Source organism: Rhopilema esculentum, chromosome 20, assembly GCF_057945365.1.
Source record: "Rhopilema esculentum isolate cy_ngs chromosome 20, ASM5794536v1, whole genome shotgun sequence".
Classification (NCBI taxonomy): Eukaryota; Metazoa; Cnidaria; class Scyphozoa; order Rhizostomeae; family Rhizostomatidae; genus Rhopilema; species Rhopilema esculentum.
This window is the reverse complement of record NC_142834.1, coordinates 6,806,620-6,834,009: the sequence shown is the minus strand read 5'-3', so window position 1 is coordinate 6,834,009 and position 27,390 is coordinate 6,806,620. Positions and strand designations below refer to the sequence as shown.

Here is a 27,390-nt window from a genome sequence, read left to right as displayed (position 1 = left end):
TATTGGATTCATATTATTGTAGCAGAATCTAAATGCAACTTTGAGAGACAACTTTGATCTTTTCTGTTCCTCGCATTGGAAATCTCACGAGATAAGCGAAGTCAACTTGTTATGGAAAGTTAATTGAGTAAATTTGAGTTGCTGATCGTGACCTTATGATCCAGCCTCCTGATCAAACAAGCCTTTTCGTTAACGGCATTGAGTATCTATCTGGTCGGTGGCAGCCGTCCCAAGTGGGACCAAAAAGAACAAAAAAAAGTTTGAAAAAATTTTTACGCTGTACTGATTAGGGATTTCAATGGCTTCATGGGGTAATATTTTTATTTAAAATTTATTTTACCGATTATCAGATTATTAAACAAAAGTCCATGTGGAATCTCCTTAGGCCTAGGCCTACCTTACGTTACAATTCAGTCTTCCCTTAGTATTTCTTAAAACTTTGTACGTGTCTCTGTAAATGTTGGTTGAATATAAGGCTGGCGTCATTTCACTTTATTTTCCTGTTCTATTTCTATTGTTTTCTAAAAGACAAATGTGAATATAACACGCAGATAGTTAAACATTACTTTCTTTTGGGCGAGTGATTGGAAATGCCCATTAATTAATGTTTCGACGATTTTTATTGTTAATGTGGCGAAATGGATACGAAAAGTATCAATCACGGAAAATCTTTTCAGCAAAAGAGAAAAGTCAATATTTATTTATTGCTGGGCAGCTAGAATGGAATATAACAGACCCTTACCCTTGCATGTTCACTTTGAAAATACCTAATTCCTCTCTCTTTGATCATTGAGCATAGAGCATTGAAGAAATATACATACATTTAATGCATATTGATTTTATTAACCATTGGAGGGTTTGAGATGTTTCTCTGCCAAAGATGACAAGATTTTTGAATTGATTTCTGTAGAGGATGAAGATTTTGAACCCAGTGTGGGAGATTTAAAAGGAAAGCCTTCAGATAAATGGGAAGGTGAAGATGAAGATGATGATGCAGTCAAGGTAGATTGCTTGTAAATTATTTTAACAAAACAGTAATGCCACAGTAATACTTAGGTATTATTAAAAGGATGTTTATTTTACAGGGGTCAGGCATTTTTAGTGTCATGATATAAGAAATGATGCTTTTTACCTAAGATATCAGGAAGGATATATCACAAAATATGTAGATAGCTATTTTCTTGAAGATTTCTAATAACAAGCAAAAATGATAACATGATTGCTATTGTATTGGTGCAATGTTACAATCTTCTAATACCTGGTAACAGAAAGTATGCCAAGTCGGTGCAAGTAAATTTGTTTCCTGGTATAAGCTTTTATAAGAAAACAAGATTAGCTGATATAGAATGAAATTGAGCTGATATAATAACTGGCAGTGGTGGACACATTGTGGGGGTGGGGAGGAGTTTGTGGAGAGGCAAGGGGAGCAGTTGTTCCTCCATCATTTTGCAGGACAATAGTCTTTTGTTCTAAAACAAAGGAAAATGTGGCATCATCTTATCAAAACATTAAGCTTGCTCTCCCCAAAATCTGGCCAAGTGTTCTTCCCTGATAACTGAGATACACTTATAAGCATAAGGGTTGCGAACAGCAGGTTTCCATCATGTGGCATTTTCTATGAATTTATTTCATTGTTATCTACAAGTAAAATCTAAAATCCTTGTTGTATATGATTATTATTAATTATCCTGTTGTGTTTTAGGACAACTGGGAGGATGAAGATGAAGAAGAGGAAACACAAGGTGTGATACACTAGCTAATTCTGATAACCCGCAATCATTTGTGACAATGCTTACTACAAATAGTTTGATTTTTTTTGCCTGAATTCAGTCTTCATAATCATTACCTTCATAATCATGACATACAACGTCTGTTATGATAGGTTCTGTTAGCACAAAAGCAACCAAAAGCTGTTCCATCTTTTGATGATTTCTGGAAACGCACCCAGACGTCCACCTTCATATTTCTGACTGGCATAATGGTGTGCTAATGATTATGAAGAATGAATTAAGGCACAAAAAATTTCTAGGAAATGAACCTAAACATATGGAGTATTATGTAACAGTAATAGTAGTATAGCAATTTGACCCAAATATGGAAAGCCCATAAAACAAACCCTGTTAACAGTCAAAACTCTAGGCGGTATTTTTCTATGTTGTGAAAATAATATTTAGAGCAGGGAATAAAATGTTAAAGGGAATATAAAAGTTGGTAGGACCTCTGAAGTCTTTCTCACTTGTGGGTATTATTAACAGTTCTTTCCTTCTATTGTTTATAACCTCTGTGTTTATGTTCCAACTCTTGTATTCATACCAATATTCTAAGTCTGCTTTGAATGTCTATAAAAGAGATTCTTTTTTATGCAAACAATCTTTTGGTCGTACAAAACTTGAAAATGGCTTTGAAAAAAGTAAATATCTGAGTAAACTAAAGTCTTTGTTTGACACTCTTCAGAGTTTTTTAAAAGGTCAGAACATAGATTGAAAACTCTTCGCTAGGAAATATATATACCCAGTTGTGGATTGAAATAGGCCAATCAGAAACACAAGCACATGACTGTTAAGGTTTATCAATAACACTTGCCTATTGAGAATGTTACCAATGGAGCCCTAAGGTGAAAACGAACTTCTTTTGTCTACACAATAGCAGTTTTTTTGTGCTTATGTAAATAGATTCCAAAACTGCTAGATGGAACAACGATTGGACTTTACTAATAATCCGAAACATGCCGCCATATAGTTTTTCGCACAATCTGGGTTTTCCAGTAAATGTTGCCCGATAGCAGAATCACAAGTTTTAGTTGTACTTTTAGATCTGCAAGACATCCCCAAAGAGAACAGCCACATTTTGGTCCTTCCTCCCTCCTTTATCTCTGTTCTGGAAAAAATATGGGATCCTGTTTCTATGTCTTTGGTATAACCAGGTGTAATTGAGATTAATATTTTATACAATACAAATGAGGTAAAGCATTCTACCTGATTTTTAAAAAAGGAATATAAATTTGTTAGGTTTTTTATCTTTGAGGCCCCTTGACTTGAGGCGTACCACTTTCTGTTTCTCGAGTCTTGGGGAAGGTATAATCCTTTTAGATTGAATTCAATTGCTACTTGCTGCCTAACAAAAGCTTTAGTTCTATATAATAACATCATTTTTCTTGTTTAAAACAGAAACAATGAAAGTTGTAGAAAAGAAGAAGAAAAAACCTTTAGCTGAGAGGATAAAAGAAAAGGAGGCGGCAAAGATGAAGAAATTAAAAGAACTTGAAGAGGTTTGTTTTTTCAATTCTATAATTTCATAAAAATGATGTGGTAACTGATGGCATTTAAAAGCAGAACATGAAGCATTATCATAGTAACACAACAAATTAATATTTAAGAAAAAGTGATATCACACACACCTAGGACTCCCTAGGTCTATTTTTTATTGCTCATGCAGCATCAAATTTTGACTGACTATTCCTTTCTTCTCTCTTCTAGTTTTCTATCGATTTTTCATCAAATTTATTTTTGATTTATTTTGTGTGTGTGTGTTATCTTGATAGCATTTCAAATGCATGATCACTCTTTAAAACAATTGTATTATTTTTGCTTAATTATTTTATTTTCCAGAGACTTCATCAAAATGCTGTAAAAATTATTCTTGTTATAAAATCCTCACAGGCTTTTTCAAACAGTAATACACCCTTCAAGCATGTTCACAGACCCTTAAGTATATTTTGTCTTAAGTAACTAGCAGGTCTTCATAAAGATTATCTATGTTTCATGGGACACACACGATTTCACACCTTAACTATTCTAGGCATATTATTACCAACACCCCAGCCAAAATCATAACCCCAGGACTGTGATAGCAGTTGATTATGTAATGCAAAATTATAAAATTAAAACTAAATTTAGAACAACCTAAGAGAGATTTTTTAACTAGATCTGAAATAGCGGTCATTGTGTCAAGATATGACATCTGGATGTGCAAAAATAATTTTGTTGCAATAGCAAGAAACATTTAGTAAACTAGCAAATGAATCTGTTAACAAATTTGTTAAAAGATCATTTTTTCAGAGAGCTTCCAAATTCTATATGGCAAATTCTATTTGTTTTACAAATTATTTTTATAGGCACTTAAAAATGAGGATGATATTGATGATCAAGACCTCACACCTGAAGAAAGGCTTGCAGAAAAAATTAGGAAACAGAAGTATGTGATATATCTGTCTGTTTTTACTGATTCATTTGTAATAGCAAGAAGTGACAGGTTTGTTATTTTATTGGAGCAGCTTTGGACAAAAAAGTTATTGTTTCCATTCTAAGTTAAAGATAATTTCAATTCATTTAAAAAGAATGATATTTTTGGATATAGATACAATGTACTTTGAAGGTATTGAGTCATGGTAAATAGGCCTTCTCTATAGGGGGTTGCTTGGTTTTGACCTGATCACTGCTGTTTCATGTAATATTTGCATCCGTTGCTGACAACTTGCTATTGATTGAAATTGTTTTGTAAATCAGTACAAGGTGAGTTCATGTGACCAGTTTAAGGTCAACCAATAGCATAGCAGTCATGAAAACCATGGCTCAGCGGATTTTGGTACTTAGGGTTTACATACCCAATCCATTTTATCATGACTCAATGCCTTTAAGATACAGCATTTCAAATCAAGTTGATATAGCAAAGTAACTGGGTTGTTTAATTTCATTGTACACTTGTTAGTCTTTCCTTCTTACACTATTTATGTATAAGAAGTAGGCTATCTGTCGTGTTCTATGAATCTTGCAGGAGTAGAAATAAGAAAGAGAGTCTGGAACAAAAATCTAAACGACTAAACAACAAGAATCCAATGTTATAAGCTAAAATTTTAGAATGAATTTAATTTGAAGAGTACTAATTTAAATTTGATTTATTTTAAAATTCTAGCTTCATTGGATTCTTGTTGTTGTATTGCTTAAATAAATTTTGCCTCATGTAACTTTCATGTTTCATTTTCACTAAGAATTTTTAGGAATATAATTCTAGTTGTTTCTTGCTTTTGAGAGGTTGGTTTAGTTTGTCCAGACAGCAATGTTAGGCCAAGGCTATAGAATGTTGACTCTGCAAGTCGCAAGGGATCTTTCTTAATAGTCTGGCAGCAGATAACTATTGTAAAAACACTATATATATGCACGGTTGATATTGTAAACCACATTTTACTGACTACCTTCATTGCAACATTACTTATCGTAATCGTTCAAATGAGCGTCCCTCTCAAACAAGCGCCCCTGTCAAATAACCGCCCATTTTTTAAGAAAATAGTTTTATAAGGGCCCCTCTCAAATAAGCGCCTCCTTGTTCTAGGGTGGGTACTGTTGGAGGATATTGATATTTGGTAGAGTACTAACAATAATTTGTTTATCGGGTTTTTACATGTTTGACTTTTGTTCTCCTGAGAGATGTATAATTTGAAAAAGAGAGCTGATCCCTGAATTTTCAATCCTTATTTTCTAAGGCAAAATTTCATAAGCGCCTCTTTAGAATAAGCGCCCATCTTATAAGCGCCCCCCGTTGAATAAGCGCCCCCTTAAAGCAGAAACATTAAATAAGCGCCCAGACACTGATTCGAATGATTACGGTACTTCATATATTTGCACAGATTAGGAATGCGATTTTCATTTAGACTTTTCCTATTTGCAGACTTATTGAAGAAGCTGACTTACTAATAGCTAAAGATACTTTCGGTATGTTTAGTAACGTGTTATCTCTGAGATACGATACTATGATAGTAGAAATGAACATTATTGTTCTTTAATACCTCTTCTATTTGTAGATTTCAGTTTAATACCGACTGACCAATGCTAAATAGACTTTATTCCTTATGTTGATATTTAATACATATGATGTCTTTCGTTTTGGCAATTCTGTTATTCTTTAAGTAATTATATTCATCATTTTTGTGAACAATTTAGCTTAAATCCGGTATCTCTCTTGTATACCATGTTTTCAAGTTTTTTTATTACCATAAAGGTTTGCCTGAATCATACGGAGGTTACAAAGCGATGCCACAGGGAGCATGGAAATACAAAGCAACTCTGTGACCATAACATTTAATATAACAATTCAACAACACTAAATACAAATCTAAATATTAACGATTACATAATAAAGATAAAAATTGCTATTGATTTTATTTTGATGAACTGGTATTGCATGCTTGCTTTGGTGTTTATAGCACAGGATGGTTCATAGTTTCAACAAAATTGGTTGTAAATTGCGGTTATTTCCAGGTCTTTGTATTTTATCAAATAAGTAAATCTCGTTGGATGTAGTCTTTCACCAAGATGAAAACCTATTTGATCTAAAAATTGAAAGACTCTGTTCGAATTCTGTTCAAAGTCTTTTCATATTTTTTCTTGCTCTCTTTTAAGCCATAGTTTTGAAACTGAGCTATTTTTTCTAATTACAGGGGTTACTGATTTGCCAGAAAAGAAGACATTTGACAATTTTGAACCAGATACTAAAGAGGAATTCACAGAGTTTCAGAACCTCCTTGTTGAGAAAATTACAAAATATGAGGTATGAAAATGTTTCTTTGTTCATTCATGCTTTGTCATGAATGCCCTAGTTGTTAAATCAAATTCGATTTCTTGTATTTTCCCTAGCTGCATGTTCTCTGCCCCCTCCCCCCCACCTGCAATTTGGTAATGTAAAGTCTGTTTATGTTTTTGTATCGCCATTCTGTAACAATCACACCTAATATTAATGTTAGGGATGAAAGCCAATCCTATGAATTATGAAACGCCGAGTTTTTTTTGTTAAAAAGCTAATTTTGAGCAAGAACTAAGATTATGTTGAGTTAAAAATTCAGTAAATTGTATTCTCTATGTTTACTAAAAGTTTTATTGAAACCAGTGAAATAGTTTTTGTTCTGGATGCTGATAAAGACACTTGTTTTGCAGGGTAAAGCCGAGTACACGTCGTTTTTAGAAGGACTCTGCAGAGATTGTTGTGCAGGAAGTAGGTCTTTTGCTTGTTCAAAGCCCTTTTCTGAGAATTCCGCCATCTCTGTATAACGAGCAATCTTTCTTTATTGATATAATCTTTTTTCATGATTATTCATTTTTTGATATTTATAAATGATCTTTTTAATGATTGACAACAATGAATTTGATTCAAGAAACAAGGTTAATTTCAAAATATTCCTGCTCTTTTACAACTCTATGTGAAGTTTATTGCTTGGTAAAAGAATAATTGTGTATTTATAACCACATTCACCCATGTCCGCTTCTTTCGTTTGAAAGCCCATTTGTGTACATAAGTAATTAATTTCCCTTGAGCAAGCTTAATAACTCAATACAATTTCCACTTGACAAGCAAGACTGGGTTAGGAAAAATCTACAGCTGATGAAGACTTGCTCCTTGTAGTTTAACTGCTGTTAGTCCAACTGTTGCTCACTCTAGTTAAAGAAAAGCTGTCTGCAGAGATAGATTTACAAATTCCTAGTGGAAAGGGGGAGGGAACGGGGAAAATACCAATAGTTAAATTCTACTGTGAGATTTTAAAGTGAAGTCGGAAATCAGTGACAGAAATTCTGGAAAATTACCTGAATTTCCAAGTTGCGGAATGAGGGAAGCTGAATTTGATAAGGATGCATTTGAAAAAGCCTCTGTGGCTGCAAAACTTGAAAGTTTCTACAAAAAGCAGAAATATAATACGTTTATTAGAGAAAATATTTATCTATTGAAGTTTGATATCAGAGATAAAAAGCTTTGTTGACTTTTGCTTGGTACTCATAACAAGATAGTATCATAAAGTGTTCAACATTGTGTATACCTTATCATCACCCTAACATCTCTTTTTTGTAGTTGAAGTCGCAGACATAAAGCGAATTGCAACTACCTTAAATGCATTAGCTACGGAAAAGGCGAAAATTGCAAAGGTATGGCCTTATCAATTTTTCAAACCTTGCTTCTCTGTATTTACTTGCTACTTCCCACTAAAGTTTACGTGATTGGTGAAAAAGATTGATTAATTAATAGAAATTATTCAACCTTAAAAAAAATTAAATTAGTAAAAGTTATACAACCGTGAAAAGAATCAAATAAAATTAATAGAAATTATTCAACCGTGAAAAAAAATTAGTAAAAATTATTCAACCGTGAAAAAAATTAAAAATAAAATGAATAGAAATTATTCATCCGTGAAAAAAAAAATTAATAAAAATTATTCATCTGTGAAAAAAAAATTAGTAAAAAATATTCAACCATGAAAAAAATTAAATATAAAATTGGTAGAAATTATTCAGCCATGAAAATTAAATAAATAAAAATTATTCAGCCGTGAAAAAAGAATGAAATTAGTAAAAATTATTCAACCGTGAAAAAAATTAAATAAAATAAATAGAAATTATTCATCCGTGAAAAAAATAAATAAAATTAGTAAAAATTATTCAACCGTGAAAAAAATTAAATAAAAAATTAATAGAAATTATTCAACAGTGAAAAAAATTAATTTAAATCAATAGAAATTATTCAACCGTGTAAAAAAATAATGAAAAATTAATAGAAATTATTCAGCCGTGAATAAAGAATAAAATTAGTAAAAATTATTCAACTTTGAAAAAAATTAAAAATTAAATAAATAGAAATTATTCTTCCGTGAAAAAAGAATAAAATTAGTAAAAATTATTCAACCGTGAAAAAAATTAAAAATAAAATAAATAGAAATTATTCATCCGTGAAAAAAATAAATAAAATTAATAAAAATTATCCATCCGTGAAAAAAAAATAAAATTAGTAAAAATGATTCAACCTGGAAAAAAATTAAATATAAAATTGATAGAAATTATTCAGCCGTGAAAATAAAATTAATAAAAATTATTCAGCCGTGAAAAAAGAATGAAACTAGTAAAAATTATTCAACCCTGAAAAAATTAAATAAAATAAATATAAATTATTCATCCGTGAAAAAAATAAATAAAATTAGTAAAAATTATTCAAGCGTGAAAAAAATTAAATAAAAATTTAATAGAAATTATTCAACAGTGAAAAAAAATTAATTTAAATTAAATAGAAATTATTCAACCGTGTGAAAAAATAAATAAAATTAATAGAAATTATTCATCTGTGAAAAAAAATGAAATTAGTAAAATATATTCAACTGTGAAAAAAATTAAATAAAATAAATAGAAGTTATTTATCGGTGAAAAAATTAATAAAATTAGTAAAAATTATTCAACCGTGAAAAAAGAATAAAATTAGTAAAATTTATTCAACCGTGAAAAAAATTAAATAAAATAAATAGAAATTATTCATCTGTGAAAAAAAGTAAATAAAATTAGTAAAAATTATTCAACCGTGAAGAAAATTAAATAAAATTAATAGAAATTATTCAACTGTGAAAAAAAATTAATAGAAATTAGCCAACCGTGAAAAAAAATAAATAAAATTAGTAAAAATTATTCATCCGTGAAAAAAATTAATCATAATCAATAGAAATTATTCGACCGTGAAGACAAATTAAATAGAATAAATAGAAATTATTCAACCGTGAAAAAAATGAATAAAATTAATAAAAATTATTCATCTGTGAAAAAAAGTAAAATTAGTAAAATATTTTCAACCGTGAAAAAAATTAAATAAAATAAATAGAAGCTATTTATCCGTGAAAAATTAATAAAATTAGTAAAAATTATTCAACCGTGAAAAAGATTAAATAAGATAAATAGAAATTATTCATCCGTGAAAAAAAATAAATAAGATTAGTAAAAATTATTCAACCGTGAAGAAAATTAAATAAAATTAATAGAAATTATTCAACTGTGAAAAAAAAATTAATAGAAATTAGCCAACCGTGAAAAAAAATAAATAAAATTAGTAAAATATATTCAACCGTGAAAAAAATTAAATAAAATAAATAGAAGCTATTTATCCGTGAAAAATTAATAAAATTAGTAAAAATTATTCAACCGTGAAAAAGATTAAATAAGATAAATAGAAATTATTCATCCGTGAAAAAAAATAAATAAGATTAGTAAAAATTATTCAACCGTGAAGAAAATTAAATAAAATTAATAGAAATTATTCAACTGTGAAAAAAAATTAATAGAAATTAGCCAACCGTGAAAAAAAATAAATAAAATTAGTAAAAATTATTCATCCGTGAAAAAAATTAATCATAATCAATAGAAATTATTCGACCGTGAAGACAAATTAAATAGAATAAATAGAAATTATTCAACCGTGAAAAAAATGAATAAAATTAATAAAAATTATTCATCTGTGAAAAAAAATAAAATTAGTAAAATATTTTCAACCGTGAAAAAAATTAAATAAAATAAATAGAAGCTATTTATCCGTGAAAAATTAATAAAATTAGTAAAAATTATTCAACCGTGAAAAAGATTAAATAAGATAAATAGAAATTATTCATCCGTGAAAAAAAATAAATAAGATTAGTAAAAATTATTCAACCGTGAAGAAAATTAAATAAAATTAATAGAAATTATTCAACTGTGAAAAAAAAATTAATAGAAATTAGCCAACCGTGAAAAAAAATAAATAAAATTAGTAAAATATATTCAACCGTGAAAAAAATTAAATAAAATAAATAGAAGCTATTTATCCGTGAAAAATTAATAAAATTAGTAAAAATTATTCAACCGTGAAAAAGATTAAATAAGATAAATAGAAATTATTCATCCGTGAAAAAAAATAAATAAGATTAGTAAAAATTATTCAACCGTGAAGAAAATTAAATAAAATTAATAGAAATTATTCAACTGTGAAAAAAAATTAATAGAAATTAGCCAACCGTGAAAAAAAATAAATAAAATTAGTAAAAATTATTCATCCGTGAAAAAAATTAATCATAATCAATAGAAATTATTCGACCGTGAAGACAAATTAAATAGAATAAATAGAAATTATTCAACCGTGAAAAAAATGAATAAAATTAATAAAAATTATTCATCTGTGAAAAAAAATAAAATTAGTAAAATATATTCAACCGTGAAAAAAATTAAATAAAATAAATGGAAGCTATTTATCCGTGAAAAATTAATAAAATTAGTAAAAATTATTCAACCGTGAAAAAGATTAAATAAGATAAATAGAAATTATTCATCCGTGAAAAAAAATAAATAGTATTTGTAAAAATTATTCAACCGTGAAGAAAATTAAATAAAATTAATAGAAATTATTCAACTGTGAAAAAAAAATTAATAGAAATTAGCCAACCGTGAAAAAAAATAAATAAAATTAGTAAAAATTATTCAAACATGAAAAAAATAATTAAAAATAGTAAAATTTATTCAATTGTGAAAAAAAAAATTAGTAAAAATTATTCAACCGCGAAAACAATTAAATGAAATTAATAGAAATTACTCAACCGTGAAAAAAAGTAATCATCATCAATAGAAATTATTCAACCGTGAAAACAAATTAAATAGAATAAATAGAAATTATTCAACCGTGAAAAAAATTAATCATAATAAATAGAAATTATTCAATACTTTAAATATCGACCTTTTGTTCAGCTCAGGCAATTGGAAAGAAGATATTATCTTAACCTTAAGAATGGTCCTAAGTCTCCAGTAATCATTTTTAAACATATTGTTCCATTTTAAATAGACTGTTCCAGTTTGACCTCCCTTTTGTTTTTAACTTGTTTTTTTTCCTTAGCCTGCTAAAACGAAAAAGAAAGGCGGAAAGAAGACGTTGGTTGGTGCTTCTGCTAAGGCCAGTAAGAGAGACAATTTTCTTGACTATGACAATCAGTTTGATGATTTCGATGACTTCATGTAAACATTCATTCATTAAATAGCAAAATTTGTCTAACCTTTATGTTCTTTTCTCAACTTCGTCTTCTCTTCAGTTATTTAAACTTTATGTCGTAATTTGAAAAACGCTTGCTTGTATCCCATAAAGAGATAAGTACCTTATTTTGCAATATTTTTTTATGCATGTGATGTAAGTCAGAGTCCAGTAACGTCCATCCTTCACCCTGAAGGTTTCTTCTTTCTGGAAACTTTCCTCAGAATGAACAGAAAATGCGATACAGTACTTTGATTTATTGATTCACTCGTCTTTCTCGCGGCCTTTGAGCATACAATCGCCATCGTGTTTTGCGGCCTCTTTATGAATTTCAACGCTCTTCCAAGTCGCAAGCCAGTATAGTTTTTAATAACCGAGCTCTCCGAATTTCCTGAATACGAGTGAATCACTGAATACGACTGAATACGGTGTTGAGTTTTTGAAAATTAAACCCTGAATTAATCTTATTATTAGCTATCTTTTCGGTATTCTACACAACGTGATCATATTTGCAGCCTGTAGAAACTGAAACATTGAAAAATGGATTTGTGTCTCCGATTTGTTCAATAAAACTTTTGTGTTCACGGTTTTTTATTAATGTTTTTGCCTTATCTTTTGCAATAGAGTTTTCAAGTGTGACATTACAGAAAAATGTTTTTTAGAATTTTCGACTTTTAACCATATAACATAAAAGAACATTATGAACTACCCTGATCGATTCAAAATCAGTTAAATTTGTCAAAAATCGGGTTAGCTATGGCCAATAGAAAATTTTAAGTTTGCTAACGGATTACGGTGTTATTTGGCTCAGTTCATAAAGTTATAAACTGAGACCAAATTACAAAGGTTTGATGGGGCCAGAGCTTGTGCTCATCTATCTGGTCATCTGATTTTGCAGATATATTTCATGATACTCTTTCAGGTTATGTAAACAAATTTCAAAAATTCTAAAAATATATTTTTGTGACGTCATCACTTGACAACACTATTGTTATACAATCTTTCTAAATATTAATTTGATGAAAAAGTTCGCCTCCTTTAAACTATAGGCTCTTAGTTATTTTATCTATGGTATATTATTAATTTCTTTAAACTCCATGCAAGAGCTACAAACCATCAGTATTTAAAGATGAATAAACCATCAGTAGTAATATTTTACGATAAAGAGTAGAAAAGAGTACAAGGCTCTTGAATTGATCATGACTGGCCTTCTCAACTCTGAAGTTGATAAATGACTTTCTTTTTAAGCTAGCATTGACAAGGAAACGCTTTGATGTTAATCAAATTTGATGGGGTTGTTGTTGATTATAGAAGGTAGCTTTAGAAGGGACCTATCCAATAAGGGGACACAAAACAGAAGAGACTGGAGCTCTTCGTGAAGAGCTTACCCGAGAACCTTCTTGGGATGATTGTCGAATGATATATTCGTGGATTTCTGGTGACGTTTTATATCGCGTGTCCCATGAAGGGACTGCTTTATAGATTAGGCTCTGGATACGTGAACACTGTGATCCAATTCAAACTACTATCGTGTTGGTGTGTTTATGTGTCTTGCTTTTCCTATTCCCATAGGGAAGCTCTTCGTGCGTCCCTATTCTCTTCTCTTTATGTCATTGACTGAAACTATTGTTTTGCGAAAAGCGTTTTTACCAAGGGACATTTACTTTCCTTAGAAGATACTCTCTTGAGGTCATAGAAAATCAAACCGAATCGTGCAATAGCCCTTGGGATAGTTTATGCGACACTTTTTCCCAGTTTGCTTTGCGCCGTTTAGTATCAAGATAAGAGTGGTTACTGAGAGATTTATTCTTTCACTTGAACGGGACTAAACACAGCTGCAAGATGCTTGGGAAAGAAAGCACATCGACACAAGATTTGCACTTTTTCAAGAAGCTACAGTCATTGCCAAATTTGAACACCCATTTGAATAATCTGCTGCACAAGTATCATTGCATTAAGCACTCTTCAGCGCTTATCAGTTTTTCATTATGGTTTTGCGAGCGTTATGTAAAGCTTTTGGTGAAGATTGGTCTGCTGCTGCTCCTGTGTGTTCCCAAGGCCCTTTACAAATCCAGCACAGGTATATTTCAGTAAAAGACTTTTCAATTTATAAAATTAGAAACCTTTGTTTTCAGAATTACCTTAAAGTACCATAAAGTAATTGTAAAACTTTTACTAAGTTTTCTGGATAATTTAAAGCCACGTGCTTCAAACGTCACCTCGACTTCGGCCATTTTTGACGATTTTTATATTCCATCAAATGTTCTTTAGACTTATGTTCATTGCCTTCCAACCAGTTTCGAAATTAAGGAAAATCTTAAGAACTGTCGTACTGATGCTGATGTTTTTAATTCTGTTGCCCTTTAAACACACTTCAAAGGGTTGATGAAGGTCGCCCTCAATGTTGGTCGAAAGGACTGCCCATTGAATATTTTCAATGATATTTTTAATCAGAGTGGGATGGTGTGGTCGGGAGGCAATTTGGGCTACTGCAATCACTGGGTAGTGCCCTATTATCTCCTTAACTGAATTATGAATTATTAATAACATACCAGTCAATTTCAAAGTGTTATTATGATAAGCAATTTTATACCGGGCTGAAAAGCTGGGGTGAAACAACTAGATCCTTTATAATTCGTCTTGCATGTTCCTGGATGATAACAGATAGTTTTTACTTCTGACCAAGTCAACCTATAGAAAAACTCTAGTTAAATAATTCTAGAAGTTCAAAGTTCTTTGCATCTGTTAATCATTAAGGTTGTTGACCGCCTTTACTTTTATTAATAATTATCGTATGCATAAATGGCAATAAACATTTTATCATTATTTCGCTATTCCTCGCATCCTTTAATTAATTTGTAAAGTTTTTCTTTCCAGTGGTCGTTTTGGATGAATTTCTTTGTCATCAGCTTGACTTCTTGGAGAAAAAACTTTCACCGGTATGTTGGAAAATCACGTTGTTAAATTTAGAAATTAGATTGCAACTCGCCTTGTCGTTTGAAATTTTCCAAGCAAGTGTCCCTTTCCATGTTGTGGTTTGTCATTTAATTTGAACAGAGACTTTCTCTGGTGAAATTTGAACAGAGACTTTCTCTGGTGAAATTTTAAAACTAGTTTTTTTCTCGTCTTTGCAGAAAACTGGGACGATTTTCAAAAACGAGAACGGCATCGAAGCGAGGTCATTGAAAGCATTTATGCTACTATTGCGCATAGTGATGCTATGGCCTCGACTGACACTGCTGATAGCAGCCTCTGCGTGGAGGGTTTGTCGTGGAGAACTGAAGGAAGACTTAAGAGTGAGTCTTGATGTCCTTGATCTTTGTATTTTGTTTAGGAGATCCCGTTCGTTGTTGTGGTATACTGTTAAAAGACTTAGCACCAAAACCGGTCTTGAGATGGATGTTAGAATTAACAAGAGTTTTTTGAAAGAAAAGTTTTTGAAACAAATACCTGATCAGCATTTACGAAATCATCATATCACCATGTGTTTTAAAATGTTGTTTAAACGATAAACTCGATTTATATAAGGCACGAGCCCCCTGAAATTTCTGAAAATTCTTTGTTTTCAATGAACAGTCCCTTTTCTCTTGTTCTTATAGAAAAGTGACCCCACAATTATTCTATCCTTCCTACTGTACAATTAAGTATCTGTTTTCAGTCCATCATCTGTGCACGACCAAAGGAAAAAGGTTGAATATGGCTTGGGTAGTTAACTGAACACAATATTGAAGATAAGTATCATATTGGGACTCAGTAATTTTAAGAACGTGAATAACCTCAGTGATTGATGATTGGTGAATGTTGTTACTTTACAGCCGAACTCCATTGCCTTATTCAAAGCGTTCTTTATTCAGAGCCTAATTTCTTCCTACGCCAGATGCTCGTGGAAATATTTTCCAGAAAGAAATCCGAGGTTCGCCGAACAACTACAAGAATAAAATGCAGGCGCTCTACAAGTTCACCTTATCAGAGGAAAAGAAAACACGAGGAGGTCGAAGGAAAAGTGAGTTATTCTAGAGGTGCATTTAGTTTAAGGAAAAGATATCTGGGTTTTTAATTCTAAATTGCAAGTAGAACGGCTGTATCTACTACCAAAGAGTATAGAATAACTTTGCTCCTGCCACTGCTTAAAAAATCATATACAAGTATTTTTGGATGATATATCTTTTATACATGCAAAGGTCAATGAAAAGCAATGAATGCCTCTATACTACACCCAGACATTCGAAGCTGGATTTTTCTTGAGTATAAACACCTGTATTTTCCCTTGGGGATGACGTAAAAAGTCTTGTTTTTCATCGTATTTGGGTTTTTGAGTAATGTTTAGGAAATGCTAATCTTATCTCTTTTGCTAGGTCGAGCAATATCTGTTTGTTGATGAAAGCTACCAATCAGAGAATGATCCAGATTATGAAATTGGCGAAACAACTTGCGAGGATAATGCTTCAGTGGATGGAGAAAACACCGATGACGAGCTGAACAACGACCCGCAGTGTTTTCTTTGCAAAGAATGCAAAGAAGAGGACAAGGAATCTGCAGAAGAGGCTGCATCTAGTTCAGAGGCTGAATCGGAAGCGGATGAGGTAAAAGGAGAAGACAAGCAAGACCTGGCTGCTAATGGCAGCTCAGAGGATGAAGCTGAAGAATTAAAATCACCGCTTAAAAAAGTTGAAGAAATTTCAAGTAAATTCGAGGACCAGGCAAACGAAAGAAAAAGTCCAATCTGCCAAAGAGGGTGATGAGATGCGAAAGAATTTCGAACTTGTCCAGATTTTGATATAATTTGTAAAATACTCAAAATATTTGCACATAAATTGCTGTTATTAAAGTTGGGATTGTTCTTTACAAAGCATAAACCGGTTTCCAATGTGTGGAAATTCAGCTAGGCTCATCGAAACCCTTTTTGCTAAATTAACAAACGGACGCTTTAGTTCATTGTTTAAACCATACTCGCGTCTGTAGGCAAATGTGCCGGATTATTTGCCCTTGATACTAGAATGTGCGTCCTTATGTGGTCTTATACGTTGCACTGCCTTTGAATAGATAATTAGAATAGAATCGCTGTCCTTTTTCTTGTATTATGCTAAAAATTTAAAGAAACAGGTTGTTTGGAAAAAAGCTGTGCTTTTCTGCCTCCCTCTTGTTTTTTGTTGTTTGACGATTAGCGAAAATATAGTTGTTTTCTATTCAGATTCTAGACTTGCTCAAATACTCTTCTCTCAAGTATCAAATAGACTTGGATCATGTCTAGATCCTAACACATGCTACTGGCAGTTAAAAAGGAATGTGAGCGTTTTCCGCCTGGACGAACCAATGGGATGTAATCTCTCCCGCCTTGAGGAGGTCAAATAGAAAAGGAGAATGAAGATGAGGTTTAAAGTGATAATTGTTACATTAGCTGGAAATTGTTACTTTGTAGAACTGGCTCCATGCAACACTTTAAACCTTATTCCTGCTTAGGCTTATAAGCACTACGCTAATAGGCACGCCATGAGCTACAGAAGTATCACTTACCAAAAGGTTGCAAACCATTGGGAGAATTCAGTCATTAACATTCAAACAGGTCATTAATGATTCTCTCTTTGGTTATTATAATTATCTCTCTCCTCATTAATGATTAATTGTAGCAAACTGCAATTTAATTCAATCTGACATTCGTTCAAGAGAGGATGGCGACTTTTATCTTCTATAAAACTCTCTGAACGAGTTGATTTTCGATGATAAGGTATTTGAATTGATTGAATACTAGAAATTTATTTGAAAGAATGCCTTTTCATGATGAAGCACCAATGGCCTATGGCAACCATATCTTATTCATGGTAGCTGATTCTTTCATCTTGTTACTATGAACTACCTACATCATATCTAGCATAATTTGTATCACGAGGTGCACTACGGTTTCTTCTCTTGAAGGACCAAAACGAAACGAGAGATCGTCAAAATGCAATCAATCAGGGTTTTGCTATTCTCTTATACACTATTTATGTTCCGGATATTTTCTTCATCAGGTCAAATTTTTACCTCAACCTGCCGAAAAGATGCATTGTTTGTTGCTTCAGCGAGAGACAAGAAGCAAACCAATGGACTAATATCGGCCCATAACATCACGAGGCTGTCATTATGTGCCAAAAAATGCACCTCTACAGCAACCTGTATGACAATCAACTACAAAATTCAGACGAGTTCAAGCCAAGACTTGAATTGTGAATTGCTGAATACAAACATAAGTTCTTCGTTGTCAGTTGCAGCTGGTTGGGTCCACTACAAGCCTGTAATACAGGTGAAGTTTTTGAATTATTCTCGTGTTAATATTTGTCTTTTGCTTGCCGAAGGTTCTGAAAAATTTCTGCCAATGCTTTTCATTTAATTTTATAGACGATAACAAATATTGATGATATTGATGAGTATTTTTCATCCACGTGACTCTTTTTCAAGCAGAGTCGACATCAGCCGACACGATTTTGAAAGATCTCCCACGAAAAAAACAATATTTTGTTCAGAAAAATATATTTTTTGTTTTCCATTTACCTCTTGTTGAAAATGACCGTGGTTTAAGTCATGCAGAAGTATGGAACTCAGTTCCCACAAAAAAACCTCAAGCTCAAATATAAAAATCTTAAAAGCTATGTCAGCAATTTCTTGCTCATGCCGCATTTGTAAACCTTTTTTAGGACAAGTAGGCTATATAAAATGACAGGATACCTACTTTACATTGATGTATCTTATTAGTTATTCATCTATTTTTGTTGCGTTGTTAAATTCTGTTACTTTTATATATTTAGTTGGTTTTAATTAGCTTTAGTATAGCTAGTGTGTACGTTTACTAACTCAAAAAAAAGTGAATAAAAAAAGCATCACCGTCTGAAAAGACCGAAAATATTTCATCGAAAATTCTCGTCACTTCCCCCGGGACTCCCCCCAGTACCCCAATACCCCCAGTACCCCACCGGTATCCCACCATAGCGTCGCCCTGTTTGTAATATTTGCTTACGGTTTTGTTTGCATTTTAGGTTGGTCCTCGTTGCCGTGTTGTAACATGTGATCCCGGGTACGAATGCAAAGAAACCTGTGCGACCCAAGTAGGCTATGAGTGCATCGGTAAGTTGTATTCGATTTTTCTAAGGGTGGGTATGAAAAGATGGCTCTGTCGTGTAGCTGTCAGACGTAATTGTTGAGGAGACGAACAAGAACAAAGTATTCAAGTACGTGAGGCAACACTCCATCCTGGAGTCAAGAAGCGTGCGCACGGAATGAAGAAATTATCACGCATCCTTTTTGACTCCAGGGCGGAGGATTGGAGTCATTAGTCTCCCAACAAGTAATGAACCTTGCAGGGGAGCGGTTTTGGTATTGTTTGAAAGCGAAAAGCACAACATCGTACATACACAAATAACAACTGGTGGCAAGGATTTGTTGCTTGGGCACCACGCAAGTATATGAACTTGTATGATAGCAGGTTGCCCAATAATAGACTCTTCTGAGACTCATGCAAATTCATTGCCTGTCGCGAATCTTTAAAACAAGTCGGAATCTTCAATCACCCATGAAATTCCATATTTTCCTGATACCTTCAAAGAAAGTATTTTCACCTGGCACTATACCCCTTGGACTGATAAACTCAGTATAGTTCAAATTTGCAGGAATCAAATGTGGACATGATACAGTATTATTTCCAATTAACGGACACTCTAAAAGTCTTATAGTTTTCTGGTCAAAGTCTTATAACTAGAAATAGCTCTTGCTAGTACTGCCCGCAAACAATTAGTTCCTTGATAATGATTGTTTTGAAAATTTAGGTCAGGATATTCGAAGAAGACACCATCTTGGCTTTTCACAATTTTATAAAAACAGCTGCTCTAGTTGATGCTAAACTATTCTTTTTATCAAGAATTTTTGGTGTTCAGTTTGCCTTTGATTTAAGTCCAACGCCCTTTTGAAAATCATGAAGTTTTTCTAGGGTTTGACATTTATTTTGCGTTTTCGTGAAGCAAAGACGTATGAAAATGGACACGTGATAGAACGGGTACAGCTAAAATCGATTGCGATAAAGGATTCGTACAGCGATGTACGGACTATAATCACGACAATCATAACTTTTGCTCGTACGGTGTCGAGTTTTTGGGAGAAAGGTGTGGCATTCGACTGGTTTTGATTCCCAAAACTTCGAATCGAAACTTCCATCCATTGCGGAGAACCGAGCTGTGATGCAGAACTGTTTTCGTGCCAAAAAACCGAAGGCCTTTAACAGAGTCTTGGCAGAGCATCTCTCCGAAGATAATTCCCTTCCGCACAAAGAGGTGGCGGTTAACGACCTCCTCGACAAAGCCGATTGATTGACAATGAAATTGATTGACAGTTGTCATGGCAGCAGAAAAGTGACAAAATCTGCTGACAAAGTGCTGACAACATGAACTGAAGCTTCCATATGCTACTTATACGCGGGGCAGACTATAAGCCCTTCACTCGCGCGCTATCGCGCGCGAGTTGCGGGCAAAAAACTTTCTAAAAAGCGGACACTCTATGTAACGGCCAATATTTTTTTTCACAAGATAGTCAATTTGGCCTTTTTTTTCTTTCCAAATAGAGGATAGTACAAAAGATTTAGGAGCCGGCGAGCAAAAAAATGAGACGAATTAATATTTGTTCAAATATTTATTTCAAACACTTGACAATCTAGTTGGCTTTTCACAGCTTCGAGCTTCTTTACAGCCCATTTTACTAACTTTTTGTCCATGAAAATGTTGTGTTACGCTCAACTTAGTTATTTTTTCTTTTTTTAGTGTCTAAGTTCAACCCGATAGCCACTAATTATCCAGACTACACCCAGAGGTGGCGCCAGAAATTTTCCTTGAAAAATTTGATCTACCCCTACCCAGCGCTTTTTAATCCATTTTTAGAAGAAATATAGAGACTATATTTTCAGAAAAGTGGGGAGGTAATTACCCCCCCCCGCCCATACCACCCCTTGGCGCCGCCACTGACTGCAAGCTATGAAATCAATTAATTCCTCGAAAGCTATCACTGAATCGAAGGTCCTAAAATCCTCTCAGTTTTTATTGATTTTCAAATAACGCATTTCCTAGGGTCTACAACATTGTTGGGCAACCCTTTCTCTCGCTCGAGATTCTTTCAAGAAAATATTGTTTTTTGTTCGACATTTTAGACTGCATAATGCCATCTAAGTAATAGATTGATATTTCAAATCACCGAACAAACTTGTCGTAACCAAGATTTTTATTCAATCTGTGCGAGTTGTTGAAGGGATAGTTTTTTTATTCGAACGCGAATAGTCCGAGCAAGCTAGTCGTAAGACCCTCCGTTGATACTTTAAATAGCTTGTTTTGGGTTCCTGTAACTAGCAAATTAGATCCATATCAGTACAAACAAATTTAAGTGAAAAAAAGAAGAATCCTCTTATCGGGATTTCTCTGTCATCAATGAACCTTGCTTTCTTTAAAGAGTATTTAACTGTTTTGCTGCTATTTTACAGAATTTACAGATAGGAACAACAAAAACGTTTATTTCAAGATTTAAAATGCTTTGAAAAAAGTAAAAATTTTAGAACATACTTAAGCTTTTCCTCTGACACTCTTAAGGGTATAAAACGTCAGAACACTATGCTAGGATCGAAATAGGCCTATCAGAAACGCGAGCACATGACTGTTGAGGTTGCCCAATCAGTGCCTTGCGAATTCTGAAGTATATTTTTAACAACATCTATTCATTTCTGTTGACCAGCTGCAGACAAGGCAAGGTGTTTTAGCCAATTCAGAAACTCATGTGCAAGCAGAATCGCAAGGGTCAAAGCATAGGTTCTGTGGTAGTAGCTATCTATGACAACAGTATTGTAATGCCAGTTTAAAACAATTATGTTACTGGCGTGGCGCGACATGTTCCCGTGAAAATGTTCCCTTGAAACAATCTGAAGTAATCCAAAAGAGGGTGTAAAATAAGACTCCGAGTGATTTTGCAATCAAATCCCTTATCCGTTTTCAAACTGTTGTTGTTGTCAAGAAATCAATATTATAAACACTTTCATCACAAAAACATGTGGTCGAACTAAAGGGTGTTAAATTCCGATTCGAGGTCAAGCATTTCTTATGGAGAAACTCTGTGAAATATCCGGAACGAGGCCGTTAATCGAGGTGCTGCATCAGTGGTTATTAATATGCGACACAATTGGTTGGTTATCCCTTTTCATCAAGAATTTGCCTTCCCACGAGATAAGAAATCTTTTTTCAAACAGATATCAATGAATGCCAGAGCAACCCTTGCCTAAACGGAGCAACTTGCCAAAACCTGGTGAATAGCTATTCCTGCACTTGCGTCCCTGGATACGGGGGTACGAACTGTCAAACAGGTAAGTCGAGTTACGTTCCTGTTTGCTGCACTTGTCAAATACAATTCTCATAATTTTACACATCTGGTAATTCGATTTTTTGTCATTTGAATGGAGCATTCCCCTTTCACTACATTCCCGGTAAATGCAAACTTTTGATAAAACGAAATATCAATAAATCTTTGTAGTTTTGTAGCAGTTGACACCCACCCTTTCGACTGCCTGCTATCTCAAGAATTCGCTATCTTGAACCTTTTTTATTTTCCTTGTTGAAAAAGGCCTATCATTTCGAATTTAACGAATTTTCTGCTGAGCTGGATAAAAAATGCATCAGGAAATTTTCCAACTCAGCCCAAATGCAGACGATTGCCTGAATGTTAATAACGAATTTGTGAAATATTAGCAGCTTGGTTTTTTACAATTTTTTTTCTCATCAAACACATTGCAATAACCCGCAAAGCATCTTAACTCTTTCTGCCCGAGCAATTGTTACATCAATTCCTTGGTTCGTCAGCAGTCCTCGGGTCAGCGGCCGCTCTTTGGCCTGATTTCCGCAGTTTAGCATCTTTGTTCCCTTTGTGTGATTCCAGGGCCTCCGACGAAGGGAGGGGCCCCCCACTTTTTTTGCAAAACAATAGAGTATTTTTCAAAATCTTTTGTTATGGGTGTTAAATTTTTCCTTGCCCCCCCCCCCCCCACTTTTCAACCTTTGTCGGAGCCCATGGATTTGATGCTAGTTTCGCTTGTTTTCAGTGATATGTTATGAATTTTCATCTTATTTGATCCATGATCATTTCAAGAGCCTTGGACTTCTCACAAATGACACTTTCAACTGTTGAAACTAACTTTTTCATGCCAAACCGTTTTATTACCCACGCTCTGTTCGTGATATTTCTCATATTTTTTGTAGATTTGAATGGATTCTCTGTTACGACCCACTACAAACATAGATAACCCCCAATACACACAAATCACCAATTACGTAGCAATTAATAGACAAGACTTAAGGGTCACAGGCACACGCGAACATATTGTAATACTTAACCGATTTCTGTTTTCTTTAAGACATCAATGAATGTGCAAGCACCCCTTGTAAGAATGGCGGCACCTGCTCTGATGGTCTTAATCAATATACTTGTGCTTGTGTTTCTGGATACATTGGTACAAACTGTGAGAATACACCAACGCCAGGTACGCAATTTTTACTTTTTTAAGAATCTCTTTCCTTTCTACATTCTTCTTTTATAAGAAACTATTTATACGATGCTTTCAGCTCTGGCAGACAGGTTTAACGAAACCTTAATTAAAACAAGATACGGTCTAAGCTTCAAGCGACTATGTAGCGATTTAAAATGATTCATTGGAATAATTCGAGTTTAATATGCAGAGTAATTGCTTATTGTATATCAAACTTTATTCTATCCACCTTCTGCATACTCTTTTTTATAAGAACCAGAGAAGTGAGGTTCAAGCTGGCTGTTTTTAATTTTTAGCACAACTTTGAGGTACCCCTAAAATTCTTCAAGGGTGTTTCAAAACTCTGTTAAAAATTACATTTTAATGCTCAGCCTCAGCTTGTTCGTAATTTTTTCTTAACTTTTGACTATATTTGAGGCTTGTGTTCTTGTAAAGCTATTCTAATTAGAAAGAGTGTATCAACGTGTTTGGAGGAAGGCACTTTTTATTAATTTAGATTTGAAAACAGATACAAACTGTATTGCATTCAACTTCCATATTGCACTCTACTTCCATACTGCACTCAACTTCCTATTGTAATGTTTTCTGGTAAGCTATTATATCAGGAGACTTTGAGTACTCGATCTCGTGAGAAGTCGAGAAACTCCAGTCCTGAAAGTTTTCCTTGCTTCTCTCAAAAATGAGCGTATGCTTCAATCTTCAACCTAATTAGATTCAAATGGTGCAGTTGCAGACTGGCAAGGGATGCAGGGAGGGGATTAAACGACTGGACACACGGCCTGCCCTTCCAGTTGTACTCACCGGTTTTGTTCTGTACTCTATAAAAAATCCATTTTTCAATCCCTATGGGCCGCCGTAGTGCCCTTAATATCCACAACAGCATTCTTGATCAGGTTATTTCAAGAAATTCTCTTCCCTTTGATTAATAATTTCGATTTATTTTGGAGTTTTGCCTGACTGTCAACTTTCCTATAAGAAATGAATTGATGAATCCTCTTGTATATGCCTACAGGATTGTATCTTAATGAATGTTCACAGGAACTTAATTTCATGTTTCATTTCGTGGCACAGGGCACAATTGATCCAAAATATAACAACGTCGCAGTTGGTCCTTTTACAACAAAAAAGTAAAATATTAAGCTAAAAGGAAAAATTGCTCCCTTTTATCAAATTCTACATTATTTTAAAGACAATAATTGACTGCACTGAATCATAGCCGTTTTCATAGCCACAACAAAAATTTACTGAAAAAGATTCGTTGTTTTCTTAGGTTTATGGTTAGATGAGATGTGTGTTTTTGTTCTATTAGGATCATGGGTAACCGGTGACGGTACTGGCGGAATCGAGGTCAACATTGGTGCCTTCTCAGACAAAGAGGCATGCCTTCGCGAGTGCAGCAAAAGAACGAACAATGGTATATATGCAAACGGAGCAACAGTCAATGCTGTGACTGGGTCGGTCTCTTGTTTTTGTGAGTTTGGCATGACTTCAAGAAGTGGAACATCCTACATTAGTGCATTCATTTCTCCGTGTAAGTGTAGTCTTTTGAAACATTTCTTCTGATTACTTTTCCCTTGAACCTAGTCCTATCCTCCGATTAAATAAACCAAACTGTCCTAAATTCTTAACGACTTTAAGTTTTGAGAAGTAATTCTTAGCGTGCTCAGATTTATTCAATTTTAAGGGCTTATAGAATGCGGTGGTAAAAAATGTTTCTTTTCAGACAAATCTTTCAAACATGGCAGCTTTAACTGTTTCATAACAACCTTACCATACCATCTATTGTCAATGCATGGCACAACAATGTGTGATGAGCAAGCAAATGATGACTCAATGCAGGGGCGAAGCCAAAAAAACTGTTCGGATGGGTGAAAAGGTGAATCTGCCGACAAAAAGGGCGTGTCTCACTCTTTAAGGGTGTGGTCAAAAGATAGATTATCTTACATGCTACTTTTATGCGTTTCTTTTTCTAAGTTTACACTCTAGTGCCATACTTTTAAAGTTTAAATACACAGAAAAGTTAATATGTTACAATTGTTTCAAAAAGGTTACAGAATGAGTACAAAAATTCCATCATTTGCCCGGCAAAAATTCTTAATGTGCCGACAAACAAAACCCACCCGTACCTCCCTTTGGTGACGTCCCTGATTCAATTAATTTGTTTCAGGAGGGGCGTTTATCCGCCTCTATTTTAATCGCCCTAAGTTGTTATCGTTTGCTATTCGTAATGGTCTCTTGTAATGTGCTTCCTCACGTTTTTCTTTTACCCGATCTGTTTGAGTTTCTTTTTCCGGCATAATAAATGCTTGTCATGCCTTAAGGCATCTTTTCTGCTATTTGATGTTTTGATGTTTTAAGCAGGGCTGGCTGGCGCATCAGCTTAAAATGGGGGAAAAGAGCTTTTCTTGTCTATTCCCTCTTCCCCAATATCAATTTATTAAAGGTTTTTTTGTGTAACTTCCCAAAGTATCTTCTTCCTGTTAAAGGAGGAAGGCCCCCCGGTTACAGGTTTTTATACTTCTACGTTTATCAATTTGCACAAGTATTTTCATGAAAAGGACTTTTGATTCCCCTATAGCTTGCACAAACTACAACACTTTAAGTGATGCAAGCCGCCATATCACTCAAACTGGAGTTGTTAATTGTGACAGTGCCCTGGGAGGATCATATCGATTTATGGGATCAGCTGGTACTATGATGCCGACGTCTTGCGTTACTAAGCTCTACTGTTCGACTCATGCTCCGGGATGGATGCAGGGGACACATCCAACTCAGGCTGAAGGGGTAGTTGATCGTACGGTGTGCTTCAATTATAGTGGTAATTGCTGTGTTTGGAACAGAGCTATCAAAGTAAGAAACTGTGGATCCTTTTACGTCTATGAGCTGGTTTCAACTACCTGCAGCTTACGGTACTGTGGGACTGGCTAGACGGACACAATCTGAGATTGGCAAAGTGTACATACCTTAAATAAGTACATCATTTTGTATTTGTATCCTGCGCTTCAAGAAATGGGAAACAATTTAGAAAAATTAGGGTTGGGGCAGGGTTCTTTAGAAGATAAATTTTGCATAAAAAAGAGAAGCATTCTTAGAATTTATTAGCAACCAAATAAGTCCATTTCTATCTACAAAAGGTATTCCCATCGAGAACGTAGAAAGTTCCCGGAAAGGGGTTTTTGCAATGCTTTTGGATATGTAAACCCTTCTTGAAAATCTCCCTCACATAATTACACACGATTCTATTGTGCAATATAATGTATAGATTTCTTAAATTACTTCAAAAAAAATATGAAAGTTACTCGAGTTTTTTCTAATATTAGCAGTATGATTAATGTTAAATATGAACTTCTTCTTTGCCAATGTAATTTGGTTTTAAAGGAAATTTGTTAAAACAAGATTAATTCGACATTGTGCCTTGCTGTACATCATTGAAAATAGTAACTTGTAACTGTTATGTGATTCATTCCTTCGTGCATTTCTTTGTTCGATGAGGTACAATAGAATATCATCTTAAGGAAGGAAACCAAGATCGCTCATTTTAAAGAAAGAATTGACAAAATAATGACCGCTTTTATTCTTCATGTGTTATAAAATTTGTGAATATGCACCGATAAGATCAAGGAGATGAGTGGGTCACAAAAATCTTGTCAAGCATAAATATTGCCTAATATTTAAAACCAGTAAGCACGAGATACTAGTAAGCACGAGAGATATGAGATGAAACATAAAACTGCAGACTGTTGGCTATCATTTTTGACACATTCTGTCAATTTGAGACCTCCTGGCTTATTCTAAAATCATCTTAAAACGTGGTTAATACAGTACATATCCAAATGGTTTTTCTGAAATGATCTTATGCTAAAAGCTTAGGTGCTTAGCTTCTCGCCCTGTCTTACATTCACCCCCAGAAAGCATGTTGGTGGAAACTTTTTAGCACGAGGTTACATCTTCTGAATTGTGTAGAAGAGTCAATATGAAGTCTACATTGTAAAAATTTCGTTTAAATGGGAATCTCTTAATAACGAGCCAAAGAAGGGAAAGCATAACAACAAGCATTTTGTCTGCATTAGAGA

The 27,390-nt window shown here is 33.6% G+C and overlaps 3 protein-coding genes across 3 annotated transcripts; all 3 read left to right on the top strand.

Moving 5' to 3' along the window:
* The first annotated feature begins 152 nt into the window (after positions 1–152).
* On the top strand, positions 153–11,805 carry LOC135687131 (eukaryotic translation initiation factor 3 subunit J-A). The gene is made up of 10 exons (XM_065203609.2): positions 153–311; positions 911–1,002; positions 1,703–1,742; positions 3,168–3,268; positions 4,115–4,194; positions 5,665–5,708; positions 6,434–6,543; positions 6,927–6,984; positions 7,834–7,907; positions 11,650–11,805. The coding sequence occupies exons 1-10, from the start codon at positions 299–301 to the stop codon at positions 11,770–11,772; spliced, it is 735 nt and encodes a 244-aa protein (XP_065059681.2). The 5' UTR covers positions 153–298; the 3' UTR covers positions 11,773–11,805.
* Positions 11,806–11,948: 143 nt separating this feature from the next.
* Positions 11,949–16,702, top strand: LOC135687127 (uncharacterized). The gene is made up of 5 exons (XM_065203604.2): positions 11,949–13,861; positions 14,659–14,720; positions 14,916–15,077; positions 15,659–15,784; positions 16,137–16,702. The coding sequence occupies exons 1-5, from the start codon at positions 13,624–13,626 to the stop codon at positions 16,518–16,520; spliced, it is 972 nt and encodes a 323-aa protein (XP_065059676.2). The 5' UTR covers positions 11,949–13,623; the 3' UTR covers positions 16,521–16,702.
* A 147-nt stretch (positions 16,703–16,849) lies between these two features.
* On the top strand, positions 16,850–26,765 carry LOC135687126 (uncharacterized). The gene is made up of 6 exons (XM_065203603.2): positions 16,850–18,061; positions 18,792–18,879; positions 22,028–22,141; positions 23,186–23,311; positions 24,627–24,848; positions 25,896–26,765. Exons 1-6 carry the CDS (start codon positions 17,723–17,725, stop codon positions 26,243–26,245), a joined length of 1,239 nt encoding a protein of 412 aa, XP_065059675.2. The 5' UTR covers positions 16,850–17,722; the 3' UTR covers positions 26,246–26,765.
* Positions 26,766–27,390: the final 625 nt, after the last annotated feature.

Coding starts and splice junctions, on each gene's coding strand:
- LOC135687131 (XM_065203609.2), top strand. Junction 3,269..4,114: donor AATTAAAAGAACTTGAAGAG/GTTTGTTTTTTC, acceptor TTATTTTTATAG/GCACTTAAAAATGAGGATGA. Junction 4,195..5,664: donor GAAAAAATTAGGAAACAGAA/GTATGTGATATA, acceptor TCCTATTTGCAG/ACTTATTGAAGAAGCTGACT.
- LOC135687127 (XM_065203604.2), top strand. CDS start 13,624: ATGCTTGGGAAAGAAAGCACATCGACACAAGATTTGCACTTTTTCAAG. Junction 13,862..14,658: donor CCTTTACAAATCCAGCACAG/GTATATTTCAGT, acceptor TTTTCTTTCCAG/TGGTCGTTTTGGATGAATTT. Junction 15,785..16,136: donor ACGAGGAGGTCGAAGGAAAA/GTGAGTTATTCT, acceptor CTCTTTTGCTAG/GTCGAGCAATATCTGTTTGT.
- LOC135687126 (XM_065203603.2), top strand. CDS start 17,723: ATGCAATCAATCAGGGTTTTGCTATTCTCTTATACACTATTTATGTTC. Junction 18,062..18,791: donor ACTACAAGCCTGTAATACAG/GTGAAGTTTTTG, acceptor TTTGCATTTTAG/GTTGGTCCTCGTTGCCGTGT. Junction 22,142..23,185: donor GGGTACGAACTGTCAAACAG/GTAAGTCGAGTT, acceptor GTTTTCTTTAAG/ACATCAATGAATGTGCAAGC.